The 25,202-nt window shown below is 45.6% G+C and overlaps 1 protein-coding gene and 1 pseudogene across 1 annotated transcript in view; both read right to left on the bottom strand.

Moving 5' to 3' along the window:
- Window positions 1–1,121: 1,121 nt before the first annotated feature.
- On the bottom strand, window positions 1,122–6,169 carry LOC123521160 (annotated as a pseudogene).
- Window positions 6,170–7,158: 989 nt separating this feature from the next.
- The window catches only part of ZNF16 (zinc finger protein 16), a 19,085-nt gene continuing 1,041 nt past the window's right edge, over window positions 7,159–25,202 (bottom strand). Inside the window, exons 2-3 of the mRNA XM_030884540.2 lie at window positions 21,694–21,885; window positions 7,159–9,495 (exon numbers count right to left, since the gene is read on the bottom strand). Of these exons, the coding sequence (XP_030740400.2) occupies window positions 7,691–9,495; window positions 21,694–21,877 (1,989 nt within the window). The 5' untranslated portion in view covers window positions 21,878–21,885 and the 3' untranslated portion in view covers window positions 7,159–7,690. The remainder of the gene's footprint in view (window positions 9,496–21,693; window positions 21,886–25,202) is intronic.

Below are 25,202 nucleotides of genomic sequence, written 5' to 3'. Positions count from 1 at the left end.
CCAATATTACTTTTATTTTTTCTTTGAAGTGGAGTTTCTTGTGTTTGTTTCTTTGATGTGGCTCAACGTCTTGCAAGGTAGTTCAATGTCTTGTAAGGTAGTTCAACGTCTTACAAGGTAGTTCAACGTCTTGCAAGGAAGTTTTATGGTGCTCTCATCACAGGCCCTAGTCCAGCTCCACTGCCAAGCGTTTGCCCTGCTCCGTCCTTTGACTGGCCCTACCTCCCTTTCAGTTCAAATGTCACCTCTTCAGGGTCATTCCTTTATCATAAAACTAAGAAATCGTTTTGTTCACGTGTACGTTTATTTTGTTTTATTTTTCTACTCACTAGTAGAGGAAGACCCTGAGGTCAGAAGGATCAATCACTCCTTGGTGCAGTAGGTGTATGTTGAACTTAAAGGAACTGTCAAACGCCATTACAGTTATTTTTCACATTTTATATTTCTATTAGCAAGGTGTGACAGTTCCAGTTGCTACAGCTCCTTCCCAATATTCTTTGGAAAAAAATAGCTATTCCATTGACTGTGCAGTGGCATGTCATTCTAGTTTTTATTCACAGGTGGCGTAGTGTTAGGCTTTGGGCTGCAATCCACAAGGTTGGCAGTTCCACCAGCCTTTCCGTGGTGCCTTCTACTCCTGTAAAGAGTTAACAATGTCTGAAACTCATAGGGACAGTTCTACTCAGTCCTTATAGGATCGCTAGAAATCCACTCAATGGTAATTTTTTAAAAAATGCAGAACGAAAGGACCCTTTTAATGCAGGATAAAATGAAGGGTAATAGTCAAACAGTTGGTAGCTGGAGCTATCAGGCGATGCAGAAGAAAGATGTGGTAGTTCCTATACACAGCCTCCAGGACCTTATGGGGCCACCCACTTTGTCCTATGGAGCCTCTAAGGTGGAAATTCCCTAGATCGAAGTGCACCTGGTTAAGCATCTTTTGTTTTGTTCGTTTTCAGGAGAGGGAGCCTTTCTTGACTAAAGGACTATCTAAACAAACAACTCAAACTCATTGCCAGTGAATTGATACCAATTCATAGTGACCCTGGAGGCAAGGGCAGAAATGAGTTTCCAAGACTGTAACTCTTCATGGGAGTAGAAATCCCCATCTCTCTCCCGTGGAGTGCTGGTGTTTTTGAACTGCTGACCATGTGGGTAGCAGCCTGACTCATAACCACTACACCATCAAGGTCCTTACAGATTACCTGAGGGGGATGAAAGGCCACAAGTGGGTGGCTCTGATGCCAAGCTAGGCGTGCTTAACAGGATGGAGAACTCCCTAAGATAACGACGAATCATCTTGGACTTGATCTCCATCTGGTTTGTTAAGCATATTTTCATGTGCTTATTTGCCATCCATATATATTGAAGTGCAGTATATACTTAAACCGTACCTATTTTTAATTGGGTACACACACACACACACACACACACTTTCTCCTGGTTTGTGCTTGCTATTTCATTTATTCAACTTTTAGAAGCTTTAGTTTTAAAACTTAAGTCCTATTTTTTTATTTTATGCTTGTGTCTTATTTAATTTTCACTTATGTTAGACACTGATGATTTCTCCCAAAACCTTTATGCCTTACATATTGGCCAATGTTACATTTTGAGTTCATTTTCTTGTTAATTTTTGTATATGGTTCTTTTTTTTTTCTGGCAGAAAAGTTTTATTCTTTTAACAACAATATGATTACACCACACCCCAGGCCATAACTTTCAGATGTAAACCAAAGTAGGCCACTTACAGCATGGGATTGATATTAAGGTACAAGGCATCCAATTTGGGGCGGGGCGGGGGGGATGTTTGGCTATCTGAAGCAAACACCCAACAGTGCTTGACTCAGCAGTGGCGTTGTGCTGCTGTGCAGGTGTGGCTGAGGGGAGGAGTGTTTCTACAGAACGGAAAACAACAACAGCTGCTTTACAAGAGCAACGAATTTTCTACTACAGAGAGAGGTACGCGTTTCAACGCTGAAGGGAGGGCATTAGGCTGCCTTGCAGAGGGCCACAGCGGAACCCTTGCTCACGCTCAGTGAGCAGACCTTGGCAGCATCCTGCAGCAGGGAGTCCTCTGAACTGGAGCCGTGGTTCATGGGAAAAGGCATTCGTCCATCAAGTTCATATAGGTGGCCCTCCACGTTGTCAAACAGGATGAAATGGAAGTTCACCTTGTCATCTACTTGGCACTGACGTTCCACGCCACGGCATCGTGGGACGCCTGTATGGTCTCGTTCTTTTCAAAGCACTTTGCTCTGTCTTCTGGGGACATCTTCTCCATCTCAGAAAGAAACTGCTGCAGGACAGACCCATTCTCGAAGGCCAGCTTATCCTGCTTACAGGCCACCGCGCGGAAATGAGTCTGATGGTGCCACACGAGTCCGATGGTTTGCTTCATGAAGGACACTTTGGGACTAACTTCCTGTCCCTTCAGTTCTTCAATGTGTTTTTCCCTGAAATTCTCATGCTGAGCCATGCTAGGGAAGAACAGCAGCAGCGGGCAGGCAAGTCAGCGAACCCCAAACGGGCCAGCACTCCGTTCTCTGGGCTATCTCCATCGGCTTGAGCTGTACTTCTGTGAACAGCGGGAGGAACGGCACCGAGACTGGAGGAAAAACAGCCGTATTATGGTTCTTTTAAAGATATGACTGTTAACAGTTCTAACACCATTTGTTGCAGATGGAAACTTTAATAAGCACAATTTTAGAATATTTGACATGTATTATCAGGCATATAAATTACAAACATTCCCCTCAGCTTACCAATTTGCCTTTTGACTTTATGGTGCTTTTGGCTGTACAAAAGTTTAATTCAATGTAGCAAAAATCAATATTTTTCATTATTCTTGATTTTGAATCATAGGAAAGGTTTTAGAAGAATTCATAATTTCATGTAGTCATTGTATTTTTCTTTACATTTTTGATCCATTGGAATTCTGCTATATGGTGTGAAGAATATAATTTTGTCTTTTTTCTAAATGTTTTGTGGTTGGTTCTTACAGTGACCCTGGCCTTGTAAATCTTTGCAAGAGCAGCTTACTTCCTCTCTCTCCTCTCCCCCTCAATGGCAATTTGAGCCACTGACTTTGTGGCTAGCAATCTAATGCCTAACCCATAGTGCCACCTGAACTCCTTGGTTCTCTATGAATTAAGATTATTCTTCTCCCCCTGATTTGTCACTTTTTTCTTATACCACATTCCCATTTTTGAGTGGTCTCATTTGGGAAAGACTTGGAGCCTAGTCTGTGGGTACAGATACCTCTGAACATAGAACACACCACATGGGGCATCTAGGAGAAAGGCTGCTCTCCCCAACACCTACCATCCTGTCTACCTGCAGCCAAGGTCAGGGACAAGTATGTGACTGGCTCTTACCAAGCCACAGGTGAGGGGTCTAGCTGAGACTTGGCTACCGCCACCGGGACACCTAACGTGTCTCAGACTGTCTTCAGCAAGTCAGGGCCCGGTTCTCCCTCCAGTTCTGGAGCCATATAGTAGAGCTTGGTGCTTTGGTATACAGGGGGTTGCAGGACTGCCAGGAACACTTCTACTTACCTGCAGATATGCCTGCTTCCTCTGTGTGTGTGTGCATGTCAGTTTCTTCCTGCAATTTGATTCCAGGTGTAGGACCCATTCAAGTTACGTGAGCTGTGGGAGTTCCTGAAGATCTCCCAAGATGCTACCAAGTATATGAGGCTTATGGGTCCTGATATGGCATGGACCACTGGGGACAAGAGCATCTGCCGTCAGGTTTGCCACCTATCTGCAAGCAGTCTTTGTGTTCAAAGCAAGCATCCAGTCCTTCACACCAATGTTCCATAGTGTCATGAATAGGAACATCCATGGTCAGGTTGTGTGTGTGTGTGAGTGGTGATTAAGGATGATAGAAACATTCCCATTCCTTTCCAACAATGTAGCTACACCATAACCTTCCCACAATGGACAACTATTATTCCTTTTGCCTGTCAGGTGTCAGAATCCCTTCCCTTTCCCAAATATCCACTCTTGGAAAGAATTCATGAATTGAGTTCAAGATTTCCAGATAGATGAACCCAGAGATATGTATTTCCTAAGCAGCACCTATCTTTGGTCTTACTTCCTCCAATCAATATTTTCCCTCTGAAATAACCCCACACTCCTGAAGCTTCTCAGCTGTCTACTGGACAATGGTTAGTTTTTATGACAAGAAAAATGAATTTTTTGGGAAATGATCTCATCCATGGGCACTTTCAGAACTAGGCTGTCTGTGGAGGATAGGAGGGTATGGTAAGGTAACTTAGGCCAGGGGACAATTTTTGGTGGCCTTAGCTTGGAATCCAGTTCTGATGTAGAGACTGGAGGGAGAGAGGAGTGTTAATTGAGATACATTGAGATTTCTTTCCCAAGCCTGACAATAAAAGAATAAAAGTGGACAAGAAGAGGAACAGTTGCTGTTAGTGCCTCCACTCCCTGTCCTTGATATTGTGAAATGGATATGCATGCAGTCCTCCAATGAAGTCACATCATTTATGCTAGTCTGGGTGGCGGGTGATGGTTAGCGTTTTGTTTCAACTTGTGGTACCTGTGTAAAGGTATGGGTGGAGTCCAACCTCCCATCCAGACACAGCCTAATGACATTTCCTTAGGTGTCATCTATTTATAAGATGCGGAGAACTTGTCTCTCTCTTGCCCCTTTCCTCTTCCGTTGCTTGGATCCTGTGTCTAGCTTCTGGGATCAGCTGCATCTGATCCATGGACTAGAGTTGGACGGGGCTAGGCCACTTCCTTGATATAAAGTTCTTTCTTACACAGATTTGTGTGTCACTGGTTTTATTTCTCTAGAAACTCAGTCCACCAGAGGGCAGCTATTTTGTCACTAAACACTTTTGAGATACCTGGCTAGATTCATCACGTGCTCCCAGATAAACTCTGAAATAACTTGGACTGTATGGTACAACAGCTCACATTTATATGACCTTTCTCACCAGTTTCCACTAAATGATTGGGTAAGATTTATCTATAATGTGCTTGAGGTCTAACAAGGGAACTAGACAATTTGTTAATAATGTAAATAAGGTACATGGCACTCTGGAAGAGATGAGACCATTCATGTAAGGTGTATGGACTTTTACAAAGGATTGGTCAGTTTTGCATCTTGCTAAGCTTAAATGAGTCATCCCAGAACAGGGGGACCAAACTACCACCAAGAAAGACCTAAGAAGGAAGCATTACCTCTGGGCTGGGATCCTTGCCACCCTGAAGGTACTATAGGATGGTGAGCAGTGGTGTTAGAGAAACAAGTGGTAGCAGCATCAGTCAATTGGTGAGATGGTGGTGCAGTGGTTTCCCAAGCCATGGAGCAAGTTGATTGCAGCAGATGTGCTGATCCACAGTGAGAAAGCAGAGTACCTTCAGGCAGGCTTGCTGCTAAGGGGGCATGTGTGTGTGCATGGGTACCTTCCAGTGGAGATAAACTCAATGACCCATGGAACAAGATCTGAGAATCTTTGATCCAAGGCTTACTGGTGGAATGGGGTATCCCAGGGCACTTATTGGCAGAACTGAAAAGGTTTGTAACACTTGCCCTAGCAGGGTATAAGTTGGGCTGAGGGGACCAAGAATCCCAAGATTCATGGAGAGGTCTGCCGTGGGTATGGCTGAAGCTATTCTGGCTATTCCAATGAATTATTAAATCCAGCAGAGACAGAATGTTGTGAGAGGGACAGCTAGAATCACTATTAGTGAAAAAGTTGGAGGATGAAGGTATGTCTCATCTTCCCATTATAGGAATCCACCTTGCTGATATTGGTGACTCTGCTCTGCCGCCTGAAGTTAGGTCAGATGCCTCCATCATGCAACTTTTACAGACTAGCTCCCCAAAATGCCCTAGTAGAATTTCACTGGGGATTGTATTTAATGCATAGATAATTTAGGAAGAATTTTTATGTTCACAATATTGAACTGTCCTCTATATAAGCACTAAACACCCATCTGTGAAAATTTGTAGTCTAACATTTTGACAAAATAACATCAAAATCGACACAATGTCGGGATTGGTCTGGTCAGGCCCCACCACACTGAGGCAAAACACGAGGGGGGAGAACAGAGCAGGGAGGTCCTGAGGGAGTGCCAAAGACAGACACTAGAGCCAGGGTGTGGTACCCCATTGGACTCCACTGGAGGATACTCCTAGAGGTCAACAAACAGACCTTGAACTATTTACAGGTTTTTTAAAAAAATTATTTTAACTTTTAAAATTATTTTTTTGGTCATTGTTTTTGTTTTCTTTGGTCGCTTTGTTTTACTATGTCTTGTTTTTTGTGTGCATATTATCTCTGCAGGTCTATCTAGATTAGATAGACTGGATGGACAGTCTGGAGGGGAAAACAATGGGACTGATGGTTCCGGGGGGCCATGGGAGAGGGGGAGGTGGAGGAAAGGAGGTGGTGTTGACCAACCCAGGGACAAGAGAACAAGTGATCCAAAATCAGTGGTTTTGTGCATATTATTATCTCTGCAGATCTATCTAGATAAGAGAGGCTGGATGAACAGTCTGGAGGAGAAAACAATGGGACTGATGGTTCCGGGGGGCCATGGGAGAGGGGGAGGTGGAGGAAAGGAGGTGGTGTTGACCATCCCAGGGACAGGAGAACAAGTGATCCAAAATCAGTGGCTAGGAGGGTGTAAGACGCCTGGTAAGGATTGAACAAGGGCAATGTAACGGAGAGAAATTACTGAAGCTCAAACGAAGGCTGAGCATGATAGTGGGACAAGAGGAAAGTAAAAGGAAATAGAGGAATGAGCTAGGAGGCAAAGGGCATTCCAAAAGGGCATGACCTTCCATAAAAGCTTGCTGATGAATGAATCTGGAAGACATGGCCTGAAAGCTTGTCGGGAGAAAGGTGTGTGTGGAGAGATTTTGCAGGATCACAGGCAGGGCCAAAAGTATAACTGGAGTTGCAGGATCACAGGCAGGGCCAAAAGTATAACTGGAGTCTCAGAGTTACAACCAACTGGGGAAGATAAGAAAGCACATTTTGGACTGCATACAGCAAAAGGGGGCTCATGAGTAATCTTAGGCCCACATTCTGGAAACGGAGAGAAAAGAATAGGCTGTGAAACTTGATGATGATTAACATGTGCCAGCTTTGGGGCAGGATGACAACAACCAGGAACCCCAAACTCTGAACTTGATTTTATATAACCAGGGTATCAGTTACAGGCATTGACAAAGAGTTACTGTTCACCACTAATTACCAAAGAGAAAAGTTACTATGGTTCTCTTGAGGCAAATGTAGATTTGGTATGATTTGACAATAATAAAAAATTCAAAAATACTTCAGTCTTCCCTCAAGAAATGTGGCAAGCTGCTCACAAACTGTTCAAGAGGTACAAAACACTGGGAAGGGTGTGGGACTGAAACAAAAAATTCAAGGGAAGCTTCTGGGTTTGAGAGTGGGTTGGAAAGGGACTGGGCAGGAACTCTGGGTTTCATGTCTGGAAAGACAATGATTAGAGAGGTTGTTGTTGTTAGGTGCCATCGAGTCGCTTCTAATCCACACGGACCTTATGCACAAAGAACAAAATACTGTCTGGTCTTACGCCATCCTCACAATTTTTCCTAAGCTTGATCCCATTGTTGTAGTCACAACTATAGAGGAGCTAGAGGTAACGCCACACTGAGATTTCATTCCCACCAGTGTAATAAACTACTACTTCTGGTGAATCAGCTGATGCTTAATCAGCTTTGACCGCTGGCTGAAGGCTTTCCCACATGTGGTACAGCTGTAGGGCTTCACTCCAGTGTGAATCCTCAGGTGCTGGATGAGGACTGAACGCTGACTAAAAGATTTCCCACATTCACTGCATTTATAGGGTCTCTCACCAGTGTGGATGATCTGATGCTGGATAAGGTGTGAGCTCTGACTGAAGCCCTTACCACATTCCACGCATGTGTATGGTTTCTCTCCAGTGTGAACTTTCTGGTGGTGAATGAGGTTTGAGCTTCTGTTGAAGGTTTTGCCACACTGATTACACTCATGAGGCTTTAATCCGTTATGAATTCTCTGATGCTGAATAAGGGTTGAGCTTTGGCTGAAGGCTTTCCCACACTGAGTACATTCATAAGGTTTCTCTCCAGTGTGAACTCGCTGGTGAAGAATAAGGTTGGAGCTACGACCAAAAGTCTTCCCACATTCCCGGCAGTCATAGGGTTTGTCACCTGTGTGGACACCTTGATGCTGAATAAGGGCTGAGCTCTGGCTAAAGGCCTTCCCACAGACACCACATTCATATGGCTTCTTTCCTGTGTGGATGATCTGGTGTTTTCTGAGCACTGAGCTGTAACTAAAGGCTTTTCCGCACACAGTACACACATGAGGCTTCTCTCCAGTGTGGAGTCTCTGATGTTGAACAAGGCTTGAGCTTTGACTAAATTCCTTCCCACAGTCACTGCATTTATAAGGCTTTTCTCCAGTGTGAACCCTGTGATGCTTAATGAGGTTTGACACCCGACTAAACGGTTTGCCACAGTCATTACACTCATAGGGTTTTTCTCCAGTGTGAACCCTTTGATGTTTCCTCAGGTGTGTACTCTGGCTAAACACTTTGCCACATTCATTACACGCAAAAGGCTTTTCACCTGTGTGAATTCTGTGGTGTTTAATGAGGTTTGAGCTCCGCCTGAAGGCCTTCCCACATTCATTACACACATACGGTTTCTCTCCAGAATGGATTCTTTGATGTTGGATGAGATTCGAGCTCCGCCTAAAAGCCTTGCCACAGTCATTGCACTCATATGGTTTCTGACTCATGTGAGACTTTTGATGCTTTTTAAAACTTGAGTTCTGGTTGAAGGCTTTCCCACATGCATTGCATGCATAAGGCTTCTCTCCACTGTGGTTGATCTGATGCCTGATAAAGTTGGAGTGCACACTGAAGGCTTTCCCACATTCACTGCACTGGTAGTGTTTCTCACTCATGTGAGCTCCCTGGTGGTTTTTAAGAACTGGGTTATAGCTAAAAGCTTTTACACATTCATTACACACAAAGGACTGATGTTGAGTAAGACCAGGGCTGCTTCTGAAGGCTTTTCCACACTCCCTGCATATGAAAGGGCTGTGAGCTGTGTGGCCCTCTTCATGACTTGTAAGGTCCATGTTATGGTGGAAGCTCTGACCACATGTGCCATATGAACATGTCCTTTTTCCTGCAGAAATTCCCTGACAAGCTACCAGGTTTGGGTTCAATCTGAAGTATTTCCCCAAACTGCTAAAGTCTAGATCTTCTTCTGTAGGAGTCTTCTTGAAGAGCACTGTCCCAGGTGTGAAGTTCTTTTTTTGTCTCTTACTTTCAGGGATGCTCCATTCTTCCAGTACACCATCCGAGAGTTCTCTGAGCTCAGGTGGTGCCTGGGATGCATCACTGACATTGTCTTCTATCACTTCTGCCTCAAATTCTAAACTGTCAGAAGCATCTTCCTTCTGAAGAAACTTGTCCTCAGTACCAATGTCACAATCTAGAAGAGTAAACATAGAGTCACTTTGGAGGAGTAGCTGTGGCATGAAAACCACAGAAGACAAGTCTGCAGAGCTGCCTTACTGTCACATGATTAGGTCACATGGTAGCATAGTAAGAGGACTCTTGGTGGACCTTGACCTTCCCTCCCAGGATTCCCTGCTTCAGGACATGCATATGTAATTATCCTTCTGGCTCAAGTCAAAGTCTCAGGAGCCCAACAACTTCCCTTCACACACCCACAGCTTGAACACCAGCAAGTCCTACTGTCAAAACCTCAGAATATACCCAATCCATGTGCCCCTTGGCTGATTTCTTCTATCACCACAAGGAAACATGTGCCTCTTAACATCGTCACATGTTCTACTCTTTCTTCCTTTTCCTTATGGCAAACTGTAACCTCATGCAGCTTTTGTTCCTTCATCAGTACCCACTGCCAGAGTTCCAGTCTCAGTCATACAGTTGACAGCACGCAGGTGTAGAGGAGCAAAACCAGTCCTGTAGCAAGGGGCTAAGATGCATGGGAGTGTCGTGTTGTCCACGTACAGTGGGGACTCATGTGAACCTTTAGGTTCTGTTTGAGATTGTGGCTATGTCCTATGATAGGTTTTTTATTACCTCAACATATAATTCTCAAATTCTCAGTGTAGTCTTGCACTAGTAACAATCTTTGTGTTGGCATGCCTGTTTTAAGAAAGAGATAAAAGGTACAAGTCAGAAAGTGACTTTGGAACCTCTTCTTTACCAGAAGGAAAGCCAAAACCCATTACCCTGAACACTACACTCAAAGAATGTGGAGGGCTCTGTCTCATTCAAACCGAGCTACTCCAGGCCTTGCTGCCATTTTCATTTGCCAGGCCACTAAGTAACTTGCCCAGCCTCCCCACTTCCCCTCCTGCCCCTAGACATCAGGCCACACCACTGTCACTGCTCAAAGCACTTCTAAATCCTCCCAAGGATTGTGTGACTCGGGCCCCTCCTAACTACTCTTGCCATGTCCCCTCTTGCTACTGCCAAATACCCTAGTCAGTGCTACCTCCTCTTCCTGAAATCTTTTGCCCAATGATCTTCACATTCTCTTATGGTCTCTGCTCAAATACCAGTCACTGGAGAGGCCTTCTCTGACCATCCATATGAATGCCAGATACCCCCTTCATCTCACTCTTTGACTGTTCCTTGTTTACACAGCATTGATTACTCTCTGGCAAGGGAACAGGGATTCTACACTCCAAATGTGGAACATGTCCTTGCTTAGCAAGTATCAGTTGTGATACAAGGATGAACACACAAACTATTATGTATGTATGTCCCCTCCCCAAGATGTGTTGGAAATTTAAGTCCTAAACCTATGGCTACAATCCTATTTGGACACACAGTTTGCTTATGTTGTTAGATCACACATAAGTGTAAAAAAAGTCCAACAAACTCACTGCCATCGAGTTGATGTGAACTCAGAGCGACCCTGTAATAGGATAGGGTGAACTGCTCCTTTGAGTTCCCAAGACTGTAACTCTTTAACTGGAGTAGAAAGCCCCATCTTTCTCACATGGAACAGCTGGTGGTTTTGAATAGCTGATCCTGCAATTAGCAGTCCAATGGGCAACTACTACACCACCATGCTGGGTTCTAAATAAAATCACTTTTCTTCAGCTTATTTTAATTAGATGAAAGTTTAACCTAGATCGTAGTTTTATATTCAACAATTCATACACATTGATTCAACTCATCCACTGTAACCCTCTCAATATGACATCCCTTACTCCATTTCCTCCACGTTTCTTCTTCCCATTCCTCCTCCTTTCCTGACCCTCTGACCTCTGTCCTTGGGTAAACATTGCCCTTTTGATCTTCAGTAGTTGATCATTTTAATGTCGGGGACCATGGTCCCCAACAGCCAAGATCTCATAAACAGGCTTTATTCTCAGCCTCAGGCCTGGATGGAGACTTTCCGTTTCCCTTTGCTGCCTTACAGAAAAGCCCTAATTAGCATAAGGTAATGTCATTCCCGAGGACCTGATCGGATACTGTTGACCGCTGGCACTAGGCGCGCTTTTGTAGCCTTCTGATTGGGCGTTATCAGTAGTAGCCTGATTTGCATGTCCCGCGGGCACCTCCTTCCTTTTTGCCTTTAGAAGCTGCGGCTTGTGGAAAAAGAGAGCACGAAGAGAACAGAGAACAAAGACCGCTCAGCCTGCTGTCTCGCCCCCATTCTTCGCGTCCCGCTCCCTCTATCCAGGACCCACGTTGCTGCTCCCGCTGGACGGGACATCTGGTGCCCAACGTGGCCGTGGACACGAGGGACTCAGTGAGGACAAGTACCTGAGGAAGTCAGCTGACGATCGGAAGCCTACAAAGGTGAGAGGGTAGGGTACTTAACAACGGGACAGGAATTAAGTTTACACGAGGAATATGTACAGCAGTTAACAGAAGTAGTAAGAACTCGGGGAGTAAAAGTGAAAAGAAAAAATTTATTTAAATTTTTTGATTTTATAAGAGGTTTGTGTCCTTGGTTCCCCTTAGAAGGCACTATTGATATTTGTCGGTGGAAGAGAGTAGGGAGCGCGCTACTGCCTTCACTTACTGGAACTTAATCAGAGATTTAATTGACAATCAAGACGATAACCTTAAGGTAAAGGCTGCGGTCTCTCAGACAGTAGAAAATTTGAAAGGAACAAGTAGACCCCCTTCCGTGTGTTCTAAACCTCCTTTGAACCCTGATCTCCTTTCTCTCCATGAGGAGTGTGTGGTCGCCCCGGAAGAATCCTTTGCGGGGCCAGTAGATACACCTTCACAGCCCCTAGTTTTGCCAAAGCCTTCATCTACCAATACCCCACTGCCACCTCTATTTGAACAAGGCGATTTCGCCATTGACGATCCTCCTGGACCCTTCTTAGGCTGATTGGGATGATTTAGAAGAGGAGGCCACCAAATACCATGATCCCGACAGGCTACCTTCGTCCTCTAGGCCTCCCCCATATGCTTCTCCACCCCACAACCCACCTCTTCCTCCCCAGCCCTCTGCCCCATTACCTCCGGTTAACTTGAATTTCAAAAAGCATCTAGCCCCCATAAGAAAGAGTACAGGCCTATCTCCTTTTCAGCAGTCCTGTCACTTGGCTTTCCCGGTGGTCGAAATTAAGAATGATGATGAGGAAACTAGCGGGGGCGAGGATCCTATCAGACGCCATGAACGTTTTAAATTTATGCTTTTAAAAGAACTCAAAAAGGCTGTCTCCACCTACGGGCCCAACACTCCTTTTACTAGGAGCCTGGTGGAAGCCTTGTGTGAGAAATGGCTTACGACAGGAGACTGGAACACCTTGGCTCGATCTGTCCTTTCAGGAGGGGATTATTTGCTGTGCAGGTCCGAGTTTTCCTTTTTTTGCAAAGAAATGGCTACAGGGAATGTTGGCACGGACACCCTGTGGACCCAAGATACGTTGTTGGGAGAGGGGGATTTTGCCACCACAGAAGTGCAGAAAGATTATACCCCGGGATTGTTTGCTCAGATACAGACTGCTGCTCTTAAAGCCTGGAAAAAAATTCCTACAAAGGGGGATGCTAATGTTACGCTTACCTGCATTAAACAAAAAACTGATGAACCCTTTCCGGAATTCATCAATAGACTTATGACCGCTGCCGAAAGGCTGTTTGGAAATGCCGAGGCTAACTCGGAATTTATTAAACAGTTGGCTTTCGAAAACGCCGACCCTGCCTGTCTGGCCGCCATTCGCCCGCAGAAGGGCAAAACTGATTTGCGAGGGTACATCTGCCTGTGTGCAGACGTACAGCCTGCCTACCAGCCGCCGCCTTTAGCGGTCAGACTGTTAAAGACTTTCTGGCCGACCGTGACAGATCAAAAAGGGGGTGCTTTAATTGTGGCAGAAACGGCCATTTCGCCAGAGAGTGCCCGGTTCGCAGTCATCACCCCGGGCCACCAAGGGAAGTGGGTGTCGCTCCCATCCCTGGGCTTTGCCCCCCCCCACCCCCCCCACCCCCGTTGCCAAGAGGGAAGGCATTGGGCAGGAGAGTGTAGATCAAAAACCGATCAACTGGGCAATCTTCTTCCTCCGCAGTCGGGAAACAGATCGCGGGGCCAGCCCCAGGCCCCAAAACAAGCTTATGGGGTGGTCAGCTTTATTCCAGCCAGCAGCAACAATCCATTTCGACACTCAGTAGAGCAACCCCGGGGAGCGCAGGACTGGACCTCTGTTCCACCTCCCACACAGTATTAACCCCTGAAATGGGAGCACAAGTTTTAAGTACTGGAGTGAACGGCCCCCTACCCCCTGAAACTTTTGGGTTGATACTCGGGAGAGGCAGTTTCGTTATGAAAGGATTACAGATTTATCCGTGGGTGATCGATAATGATTACAGTGGGGAAATTAAAATCATGGCCAAAGCTGTTGATGGCATCATTACTATACCTCAGGGAGAAAGAATAAAGCAGCTGGTTCTATTGCCGTTTGTTAAAACTGATCATAAGAACCAACACCCTGACAGAGGAATAGGGAGCTCTGGATCCTCTAATGTATATTGGGCACAAGAAATTACTCATCAAAAACCTACCTCGACAATCAAAAAGTGGATGAAGGGAGATGTCGGACAGGGCAAGATATGACAAAATACCCATTTATAAACTATCAAGGGCTCATGCGGGAGGGGGGAGCGGGGAGGGAGGGGAAAAATGAGGACCTAATGTCGGGGGTTTAAATGGAGAGAAAATGTTTTGAGAAACGATGAACAAATGCGTTTTACACAATTGATGTGTGTATGGATTGGGATAACAGTTGTATGAGCCCCAAATAAAATGATTTTTTTAAAAGAAAAAAACAAAACAAAACCTACCTCGACCTCATGGCTAGATGGCAAACCTTTTGCAGGGTTGATAGACACGGGAGCTGATGTGACTATCATTAAACAGGAAGACTGGCCTCTTAATTGGCCCACCTCGGAGACATTAACTAGCTTAAGAGGAATAGGGCAAAGTAGCAACCCTAGGCAAAGTTCCAAGTATCTCGTTTGGAAAGACAAGGAGAATAATTCAGGCCTCATTAGGCCATTTATCATCCCTCATTTACCTGTTAACCTTTGGGGCAGAGATTTGCTTTCTCAGATGAAAATTGTAATGTGTAGCCCAAACGATATAATTGCAGCACAAATGCTAGCTCAGGGTTATAGCCCAGGGAAGGGATTGGGGAAAGGGGAAGAGGGGATCCGACATCCAATCCCAGCCTTGGGACAATTAGATTAAGAAGGGGCTTGGAAATGTTTGATTTCGGCCATGGACATGCCTGCACCCCCGGGATGCGCTGATCCAATCACTTGGAAGTCAGATGACCCCATATGGGTTGATCAGTGGCCTATGACTACCGAAAAATTGAATGCTGCCCGGCAGTTAGTGCAGGAACAATTGGAAGCGGGGCACATTATAGAAAGTATTTCTCCTTGGAATACTCCTATATTTGTTATTAAAAAGAAATCGGGAAAATGGAGACTTTTACAGGATTTGAGAGCTGTAAGTGCCACAATGGTGCTCATGGGTCCTTTGCAATCAGGATTGCCTTCCCCAGTAGCAATTCCTCAGGGATATTTTAAAATTGTCATAGATCTCAAGGATTGCTTTTTTACAATCCCTTTATATCCCTCGGATCAAAAGAGATTCGCTTTTAGTGGGCCGTCTACTAACTTTAAGGAGCCGATGAGACGTATCAGTGGCGTGCCTTACCTCAAGGAGTGGCCAAAATGTCAAAGATATGGAACTGCAGTTCTACAGCCAGTCAGAGACTTATGGAAGGAAATGTATATTGTACATTATATGGATGATATTTTAATAGCTGGACAGATAGGGGAACAGGTTTTGCAATGTTTTGCCCAGCTCAAGCAGAAACTAACAGCGGCTGGACTGCAGATAGCCCCAGAGAAAGTGCAGTTGCAGGATCCGTATACTTATTTGGGTTTTCAAATAAATGGACCAAAAAATTTTAATCAAAAGGCTGTTTGTTATCCGTAGAGATCACTTAATGATTTTCAAAAACTTTTAGGAGATATCAATTGGCTCCGACCATATTTAAAATTGACCACAGGCGAGTTAAAGCCTCTTTGACATACTGAAGGGTGACACCCATCCTAAGTCTCCCAGGACAATCTCTGAGGAGGCGCTCCTTGCGCTTAAACGAGTAGAAGATGCCATAGCTGCTCAATTTGTTACTAGTATAGATTATTCTCAGCCCTTGACATTTAGTTTTTAATACAGCAGTGACACCTACTGGATTGTTTTGGCAAAATAGTCCCATTATGTGGATTCACTTGCCCTCTTCACCCAAAAAGGTTTTACGTCCTTACTATGATGCTGTAGCTGATTTGATCATTTTGGGCAGAGAAAATAGCCAAGAGTATTTTGGAATAGAACCTTTAAAAATTATACAAATTCATTGACTACTCCAAAACACTGATACTTGGCCAATAGCCTGTGCTTCTTATGCTGGGGAATTAGATAATCACTATCCACCAAATAAATTCATTCAATTTTGTAAGTTGCACGCTTTTGTGTTCCCTCATGTTACTAGTAAGGAACCTTTGGATGACGCGTTGCTTGTGTTTATTGACGGATCGTCCAAAGGGGTTGCTGCTTATGCCTTTGCTGATAAAGTAATTAAATTTAAAACTGTTTATACCTCAGCCCAATTGGTAGAGTTACAAGCTCTTATTGCGGTTTTCTCAGCTTTCCCGAAGCAAGCACTCAATATTTATACTGATAGTGCTTATTTGGCTCATTCGGTACCCCTGTTGGAAACTGTTGCACAGATCAAACATGTATGTGACACAGCTAAATTATTTCTACAATGTCAGCAATTTATTCAGAAGCGAGATGCCCCTTTTTTCTTAGGGCATATTAGAGCTCATTCGGGCCTATCAGGGCCCCTAACTCAGGGTAATGGCATAGCAGATGCAGCCACAAGAACGGTAGCTGCAGTCAACACTGAAGGGCTAGCCTCAGTACAAGCCGCTCATGCTTTGCATCATCTAAATGCTCAGTCCCTAAGATTGATGTTTAAGATAACTAGGGAACAAGCTAGACAAATAGTTAAACAATGTACTGCTTGTGTGACACACTTGCCAGTTCCCCACCTAGGAGTCAACCCTAAAGGGCTTGTTCCTAACATAATTTGGCAAATGGACGTTACCCATTATGCAGAATTTGGTAATTTAAAATATATTCATGTACACATAGATACTTACAGCGGGTTCATACTTGCTACCCTCCAAAAGGGAGAAGCCACCAAACATGTTATAGCTCATTTATTGCACTGTTTCTCCATCTTAGGCATTCCTAAGCAAATAAAAACAGATAACGGTCCTGGCTATACAGCTAAAGCTTTTCAAGATTTCTGTGATAAATTACAAATAAAACATGTTACAGGAATCCCCTATAATCCTCAAGGACAGGGAATGGTTGAGAGAGCCCATTTATCGTTAAAAACTACTTTTGAAAAAATAAAAAAGGGGGAATGGTACCCCACTAAGGGTACTCCCAGAAACATCCTCAATCATACTCTTTTCATAAAAAAAATTTTTAACATTGGATGATCACGGAAAGTCTGCTGCTGATCGTTTTTGGCACTCAGAATCTCAAAAACAATTTGCCATGGTAAAATGGAAGGAATTCCTGGCATGGCCTAGACCCAGTGTTAATCTGGGGGAGAGGCTCAGTCTGTATCTTCTCTCAACAAAATGACGCAGCTAGATGGCTGCTGGAGAGACTGGTGAAACAAGTCGATAATAACAATCAATCCAGGGAAAGAGTCTCTCCCTGAGAGTGTCCCCCCTTTTTATTCACAGAAATGAATCCTGGCAAGTTCCTCCTGTGGACCACAATCCTGCATTATTATATTACGGGGATCCATGCTGGCCTTGGTGACCCTGGCAAGGCTCATGCCATACTACAGCAACGGTACGGAAAACCTTGTGACTGCCACGGGGGATATGTGCAAAGCCCCCCAAAGACGCCTATCTTAACTGTGACTTGCCCAACTCATACAGCCTATCAAGTCAGATTTTCCCTTAAATGGCAGTGTGTTAAGCCCCCTAAAGCCGTTCCTTCCCTTAATGGGCGCCCTGGGCCTTGCCCTTGCAAAACGTTTTATCAAGCCATGCATAGTACGTGCTGTTCTTCTTATCAGCAATGCACAGCAGGCAACAAAACATATCTTACCACTGTACTACAATTTACTCTGGGTCTACTGGAGGTGATTGGAGTATTGTTCCGGTTATCCAAGGAACCACCACCAAATTGGGACAAGCCTCTTGTCAAGGTATAGTGGGACAGCATGTATGTTGGGACACCGAGCCTCCTGTGCATGTGTCAGACGGAGGAGGTCCTCAGGATCAAATCAGAGAGATTATTACACAAAAAAGAATTGAGGAGATACAGGAAGTCTTGTATCCTCAAATCCAGTATCATCCTTTAGCTTTGCCTAAGGCTAGAGGTGGTATGGAGCTTGATGCTCAAACTTTTAGCATTCTTGAAGCTACATATAATTTGCTTAATGCTTCTAGTTCAACTTTGGCTCAGGAATGTTGGCTTTGCATGCAGCAAGGATATCCTGTTCCTCTTGCTATACCTAATCCCTCTTTAAACTATTCAGTGAACAGTACTTGCATTGTGATCCCTCCTTTTCAGGTGCAACCTTTTCAGTGTTTTAATTCCACTTCTTTTTCCTCTCCCTTTTTCAATAACACTGATAAAATTGACATGGGTTTGGTAACATTTACACGCTGTAGCAGCGTGACCAATATTTCAGAGCCTTTGTGTGCTTCTAATGGCTCAGTCTTTGTTTGCGGCAACAATAGAGCTTACACCTTTTTGCCCACAGACTGGACAGGATTGTGTGTTTTGGCCTCCCTCCTCCCGGACATAGATATTATCTCGGGTGATGAGCCTGTTCCCATCCCTGTCATGGATCACATGATGGGAAGAACTAAGAGAGCAGTTCAGTTTATTCCTTTACTTGCAGGGTTAGGGATCTCCACTGCACTTGCCTCCGGCACTGCCGGCCTAGGCGTTTCTCTTACTCAGTATACCAGGTTATCTAGACAACTGATTTCAGATGTACAAGCTTTATCAAGTACCATACAAGATATTCAAGATCAAATGGACTCCTTAGCAGAAGTAGTGTTACAAAATAGAAGAGGTCTAGATTTGCTTACAGCAGAGCAGGGAGGTATTTGTTTGGCTTTACAGGAAAGATGCTGCTTTTAAGCAAACAAATCTGGGATTGTCAGAGACAAGATCAAGCAACTTCAAGAAGACTTGGAGAAGCGAAGAAAAGAACTGGCTGCCAACCCATTATGGACAGGATACAATGGACTTTTACCCTATATTTTACCCTTTTTGGGCCCCATAGTTAGCTTGTTCTTATTGTGCTCCTTAGGGCCTGTGATATTTAATAAACTTATGACGTTCGTGAAGCAGCAAATTGAAGCCCTCCAAGCTAAGCCTATTCAGGTCCATTATCATCGCCTTGAGATGCTTGAATCGGGTGGCTCATACACATAGTTATGATACCTACCCTTGTGTGCTGGACTGGACAGTGACGGGTAAGATCGGGCACAAGTCATACCAACCTAAGACAGACATTGGTTTGCTTTTTGTTTAAATAAATCTGCTGCATTCCATTGATCAATGACAGGTAAGGATGACTTGTGATGCCCGACAACCTAAGATAGACTTTTTTGCCTTTATAAGCTGTGGCTTGTGGAGAGAAATAAAGAAGAGAGAAACTGAGAGAACAGAGAACAAAGACCGCTCAGCCTGCTGTCTCGGCCCCATTCTTCACGTCCCGCTCCCTCTATCCAGGACCCACGTTGCTGCTCCCGCTGGACGGGACATTTTAACATCAAGTTGTGCTCATTTCCAGACCTGAATAGTCTTGAGGGTCCCATCAATTTCTGTCCAACCATTAAACCTGATCTCTTTTATGATTTTGAGTTCTGTTTCACATTTTGTCCTCCCACTCAATCCAGGGCCTTCTACTCGTGATGCTTTGTAGAGCAGTTGACAGTGGCAGCTGGGCATTATCTAATTCTGTTCTCAGGGTCAAGGGGATTGATGTTTGCATGGTCCACTGTATGGTTTCCATGTATCTCTTGTAAACTAATTTTTTTAGCAGTAAAGAGCAGACAAGACACAAAGAGATACATATATTGGGGGAAATGCCACATAAGGATCAACAAACAATCCAAGAATGACCAGATAGGTTTGGTATAGTTGAGACCCGGTTTTGAACTTTGAAGGTTTTAGGCTCTGAGGAAATAAATTTTTGTTTTTTTAAATCAATTGTTTGTGGCATTTCTTTTACAACATCACTAGGTAACTAAGACAGATGCCCCCTCCAGTCCATCTCCCCACTCCTTGCACACAGTAACCCTTCTGCCTCCTCTCAGCCACGCTGATGTCACTCTCAGTCTAAGACTATGAGTTCCCAGCACAATGACATTCTCTCAGTCTCCCTGCTTTCAGTTGAGATGCTTCTATTTTTCATGAAGCGATCTTAGAGTCTTAATGCCGTATGTGTTCCTCTCATGGGACCACAGATGGGTGGGTAAATTCAATGTTCAGGCAGAAGGGGAGGGCCAGGGAAGAGGAAAGGTGAGGCTGAGTGGGAGGAAGGCTCATGGCACAGAGAGGGCACACTAGTTCCTGCATGAGCCTCTACATAGAATGGAAAAGCCGTTACTTTGATTGGAAATAAACATGACTGTGTGTATGTGTATGTGTGTTTGTGAGGCAGGCAGCAGGGGTGGGGTGATGGGGAAGGACGGTGGAAGATCATGAGTTCACCTTTTGGACTTGTTAAATGACACAGTTTCAGCTGTTCTCTGCACATAAGAGGTGTGGAAAATAACTTTCCTTTAAAGAAAAATTTTAAAACATTAAAATGTGGGTTTAAAGACTAAGTAAAAGGTTTAAAAGCAAATATGCTTGCTTGTCCTGTACTTGCTGCTCCCATGACCCCGGTACCCAACTGGAGAAAAGGGTGAAGACTCTGAACCTTTCTAGGACCAAATTTATCTGTTAGTTTCTCTCCTGATAGAAAACATTCCCTAAAGCCCCTTACAACCAATTGGCTTCTAGGTCTGTGCGACTTCTGTACCACATGGCTAACTTTCCAGCTCCTGAAACCACGCTTCTCAGAACGTTATGCATGGCTCTGAGGTGTCCACTCTTGCTGTGGTACAGCAGTGACCTCATCTGGTGCCTCCCCAAGGCATCTACTGGAGTCCCACAAAAACGCCTCTAGTTCAGGTAGGGATCTACTTATTCTCAGGCCTCCATCTACCGCAGTGACTCTTTAAACGCGAGCCATCCGTTTTTACTGGAGCAATAGTCCTCTGCTCAGTGTCCCCATGCAATGACCCTTGAATGTCAGGTTAACATCCTGCCTCTCCTTGACCCAGCAGGTAGGCCCATCTCTAATGGCTACACCAGGAACCGCTTCATGCCTCTCACCTGCACAACTCACGATCTGCTTTCTGCCACCTTCTGCACCTAAAGGGCTGTCCTGTACCATCTCCACCCAAATTTCGACTTCCTCTACATGCCCGTGCAAGTCTGAAAGGAGACCCCTCTCTCCAGATGTCTTGAGTACAACAGCATAAAAGCATCACCTTGTAAAACAAGGATTGTTTTACAGGTCCCCAGAAGGAATGCCAAGTGATGACTGGGAAGGGAGGAGTCATTGGAAAGAACTCCCTAGGAGGGCTTGAAAAGAATGGGAGGGGGCAGGGAAGTGAGGGTACTTCCAGAAGGATCAGGCCAGGCCTGGGGGCAAAGTGAAGAACCCTGGCAGTGACCTGATTGCACCCTCCTCCGCATGAGGAAGATGAGGCTTTCTGCTCCTGGAATGAGTTGTTGCCTGATCGGTTCCACGGGGTTGCTATGAGCCAGAAGTCACTCTATGGCAGTGGGTTTGCTTTTTCTTTTTGGGGTTTGTGATGGGTGAAAAACCATTGTCTCACTCAGGGGACCAGGAGCCAAGGCAAGCTGACTTCTTCCCTGGTTTCCAGTCTTGGCTTCTAGGTCCATGGGGCACCCACCCACTCTATAGACAACACAGCAACCCATGGGTGTGAGTACAGAGGGGTGGGAACACTGTCTCCCCCACACAAGGGTCTGGGTGGGGCCCACTCCACATACCTGAATGGTGATGATGAGGGGAGACAGTTCCTGGCTCAGCGGCGCATAAGCAGATGGGACCGAGGCATGCAGATTCAGAGTGGCTCACTGCATGCGTGCAGGCTTGTGCTGTGGGGGTCCTAGGAGACAGTCCTGGAGCTACTGACTCCAACTCCACCTCAAGGCGAATTCCAGGGCTGGGCATGCTGAGACCTGGAGACCAGTGGGGACACATGTTGAGTTGTGCAAAGGGCTAACTGTGCCAGACCGTCCTCCCACTCAGCCAGGGGATGCCAAGCCTCAGGATCCAGCTGTCTCCGCCGACCATGGGGCTGAGAAGGGACTCCCCGCCACTGGGATGAGACTCGACCTAGGCGAGACAGAGTGGCTCCCTCAGAGCCTGTGCTCTCCCCTCACGCTACTTGTTCCAGGTGCTAATGAGGCCCTACAGGTGAACCCCTCAGGCCCCTCTCCCAGGGAGGAAGCAGAGCCACACTACTGGGTTAGCACACTCAGCTATCACAGTGCCACCCTGCCACCTGGTGGTCAGTTCTGTGTTTTGCCTTCACAGAGGTACCCACACTGAAGCCTTCCTCTCAAATTGCCAGCTGCCATATCCTGTCCAGTATTCCTATTCTTCATGTTGGTGCTCTGGGCTCCCTTCCGCTGCTGCACGGGCTTCCCCGGTCATCTTGTCGAGTCCAGAGGTATCATCACCACTTATCCTGGGAGGACTCCCAAACTCAACTCTCTCGTCCCCACCAGTGCCTGTGACAGGAGACAGGACATGCCTACCTGGACACATGGTGGCCATTCACATAGACTGAGTCACTAAGCTCACCTCCTGCTGCCTACACAAATGCCCCAATCGCCACAATGCTACCCGCACATACATATACGTTAGCTTTTAACCCCTAACATTCCATTAACAAGTACCTAACCACTCCCTTCCTATCACACTCCTACCAGTCCCAGTCACCAAAGTGACCACAATTGCTGCCTCCCTGGGATCCTGCTGCCTCTACCCCAGAGTGAAGTGTTTTCCACCAGACCCTAAATCAGCAGGCCAATTTCTTTCCTGCCTTAGGTCTCCTTCAGGTTCCACTTTGATCAGATTCTGTTCAGACACCCTCTACTGGCCTCCGGTTCTTTGTATCATTGGAGGGAACATGTTTGCCACATGAGGTATGAAGCTTGGAGGAGGGACCCATGGTACAACAACCAGGCCTGAGGAGTCAGGGACATGGAACAACAACAGGAGCTCACCAGCTCTCCAGCACTGATGGGTCCTGCATAGCCTGCTGTGGGTGCTGCCTGCCAGCCTAGGGATGGGCTTGTCCTCTTGGACATGTGCTTTTTGCGAGTTTCCAGTGGCTACTATGTGCCAGGGGCTGTGCAGGTCCTCAGGGGACCCAGTGGGGGACAGATATGAGGAACAGTGGGGAGTACAGTGCAATGGAAAAAAAGAGGGAGCGGGAAAGCCTGAGCAGCTCTGGACCCACCATCCAGCACCCTGCGAGACAGAGTACTGAAAGTGCCTGTGACTCCTGGAGGATGCTCAGGCATCAGCTCCCACCACCCCACCCTCTGCTGGAGTGCCTTCTGCCTTGACTTTCCTGATGGTGGAGGCAAGGCTCATAGAGAGAGCAGGGTCTCATGTTCCTTTCTACCACACCTGGAAGAAAGCTCACTTGGATGGAGAAAGCTGAGGAGTGATATCAAGAGGAGGCAGTGGCAGAGGCGGTGTGGACAGTGAGGATGTGGTCAGATGATCTGGATGGGGGTGAGGTATGGCTTTTCTGTAACACACTGGCAAGCAGAAGGTGCAGGAAGCCAAGGTGATGGTGGGTGTCACCCACTGGACTCATGCTTGTCATAGAATGGAAGTTGACTGCTGAATTGCGATTAGGAAAAGTCAGAAATTGGTAGTCTCAGGAGGTCAGAGGGCAGGTACAGGAATACAGGTGGTGGGACCAAGCGAGAGCGTGGGGACTGGGGTCCGGCCAAGCCTGGACAGATTCCTGGCAAGGGCAGGGGCAAGATGGGTGGAAGTGTGGACAAAGGTCAGATATGACATGGCTGTCCAAATGGCAGCAGGGACATAGGAGACAATACTGACACGTGCATGTTCCTCAAGCTTTCTCTTCCAAGGGGAGAATCAATCATTGTATTATTTACTCAGTTAACTCTGTTTTAAAATACATGGTTCAATAGTAAAAATCTTTATGAATATTTATGACATGGAAAAATCCAGTATCCATTGTTCAGCTACTCAGTTTTCCACCAAGGTTCTTGTATACTATTCCAGAAAACTAGAGGCTCACAAAAGCACCAACACATAAGGCAGTAGTTCTCAACCTTCCTCATGCCGAGACCCGTTCATACAGTTCCTCATGTTATGGTGACCCCCCAACCATAACATTATTTTTGTTGCTACTTCATAACTGTAATTTTGCTACTGTTATGAATTGGGTGACCCTGTGAAAAGGTCGTTCAACCCCCAAAGGGGTCACAACCCACAGGTTGAGAACCGCTGACATAGGACATCTCTGCCATTTTGGCTAAGTCGTAGCAAACGCTCACTTTAAATCTTGATTTTCATTATATGTGGGATTTTGGTGGCCAGGACACAGGGAGGGCATGTGGTAGGCAAGGTGGCCTCTCTCATCCACATCTTAATTCCCCGAACTTCAGATATGCTAATTACACAGGTAAAGGGGCTCTGCTGAGGGAATTGAAGCTGTGGACAGCTTAGCCAGGTGGACCTTACCTAATCAGTACCATCACTACCATTGGATGATTACAATTCATATAGATCAGTGGTTCTCAACTTTCCTAACGCCTCAACCCTTTAATACAGTTCTACATGTTGTGGCTACCCCCAACCAAAACATTATTCTCGTTGCTACCTCATAACTGTAAATTGCTACTGTTATGAATCGTAAATATGATATGCAGGATGTATTTTCATTGTTACAAACGGAACATAATTAAACATAATTAAAACATAGTGATTAACCACAAAATAATTAATCATATATTGTGAAATATGCATGTTTTCTGATGGTCTTAGGCGACCCCTGTGAAAAGGTCATTTTACCTCCAAAGGGGTCGCAATCCACAGTTTGGGAACGGCTGATATAGTCTCACCTATCTCATGGCTTGTGTTTAAATTTTGGATTATCCATCCAATGCTTACCCGACAGCGCCACCAGGGTTTCTGAACCTAATCTCCGAAACGCTTAAGCGCAGAAGTGATGTGACACATGAGATGAAGTAGAGGAAACGGTCAACGATATTCCGAGCAAAAGGTAGTACAAGCCACAGACTAGGGGCGGGGAGGACGCCCCGTGCTGTTGCTATGGATGGGCCCACCTGACAGGCAGCAAAATCGGGGGACCTCGGTCCTACAAGTGAAAGGAGTAGAATTCAACCCAGAACCAGGAGCCTGGAAATAGGTTCTCCTGGTTAAAGGACCAGCAGCTACCCGCCCACAGCTAACAAGCGCTGGAGCGCCCTACCCATCCCCG

This window comes from Echinops telfairi, unplaced genomic scaffold, assembly GCF_000313985.2.
Source record: "Echinops telfairi isolate 266 unplaced genomic scaffold, ASM31398v2 ScPeMD7_1;HRSCAF=3_0, whole genome shotgun sequence".
Taxonomy (NCBI): Eukaryota; Metazoa; Chordata; class Mammalia; order Afrosoricida; family Tenrecidae; genus Echinops; species Echinops telfairi.
The sequence above is the reverse complement of the archived record's forward strand: the minus strand, read 5'-3'. Positions and strand labels throughout refer to the sequence as shown.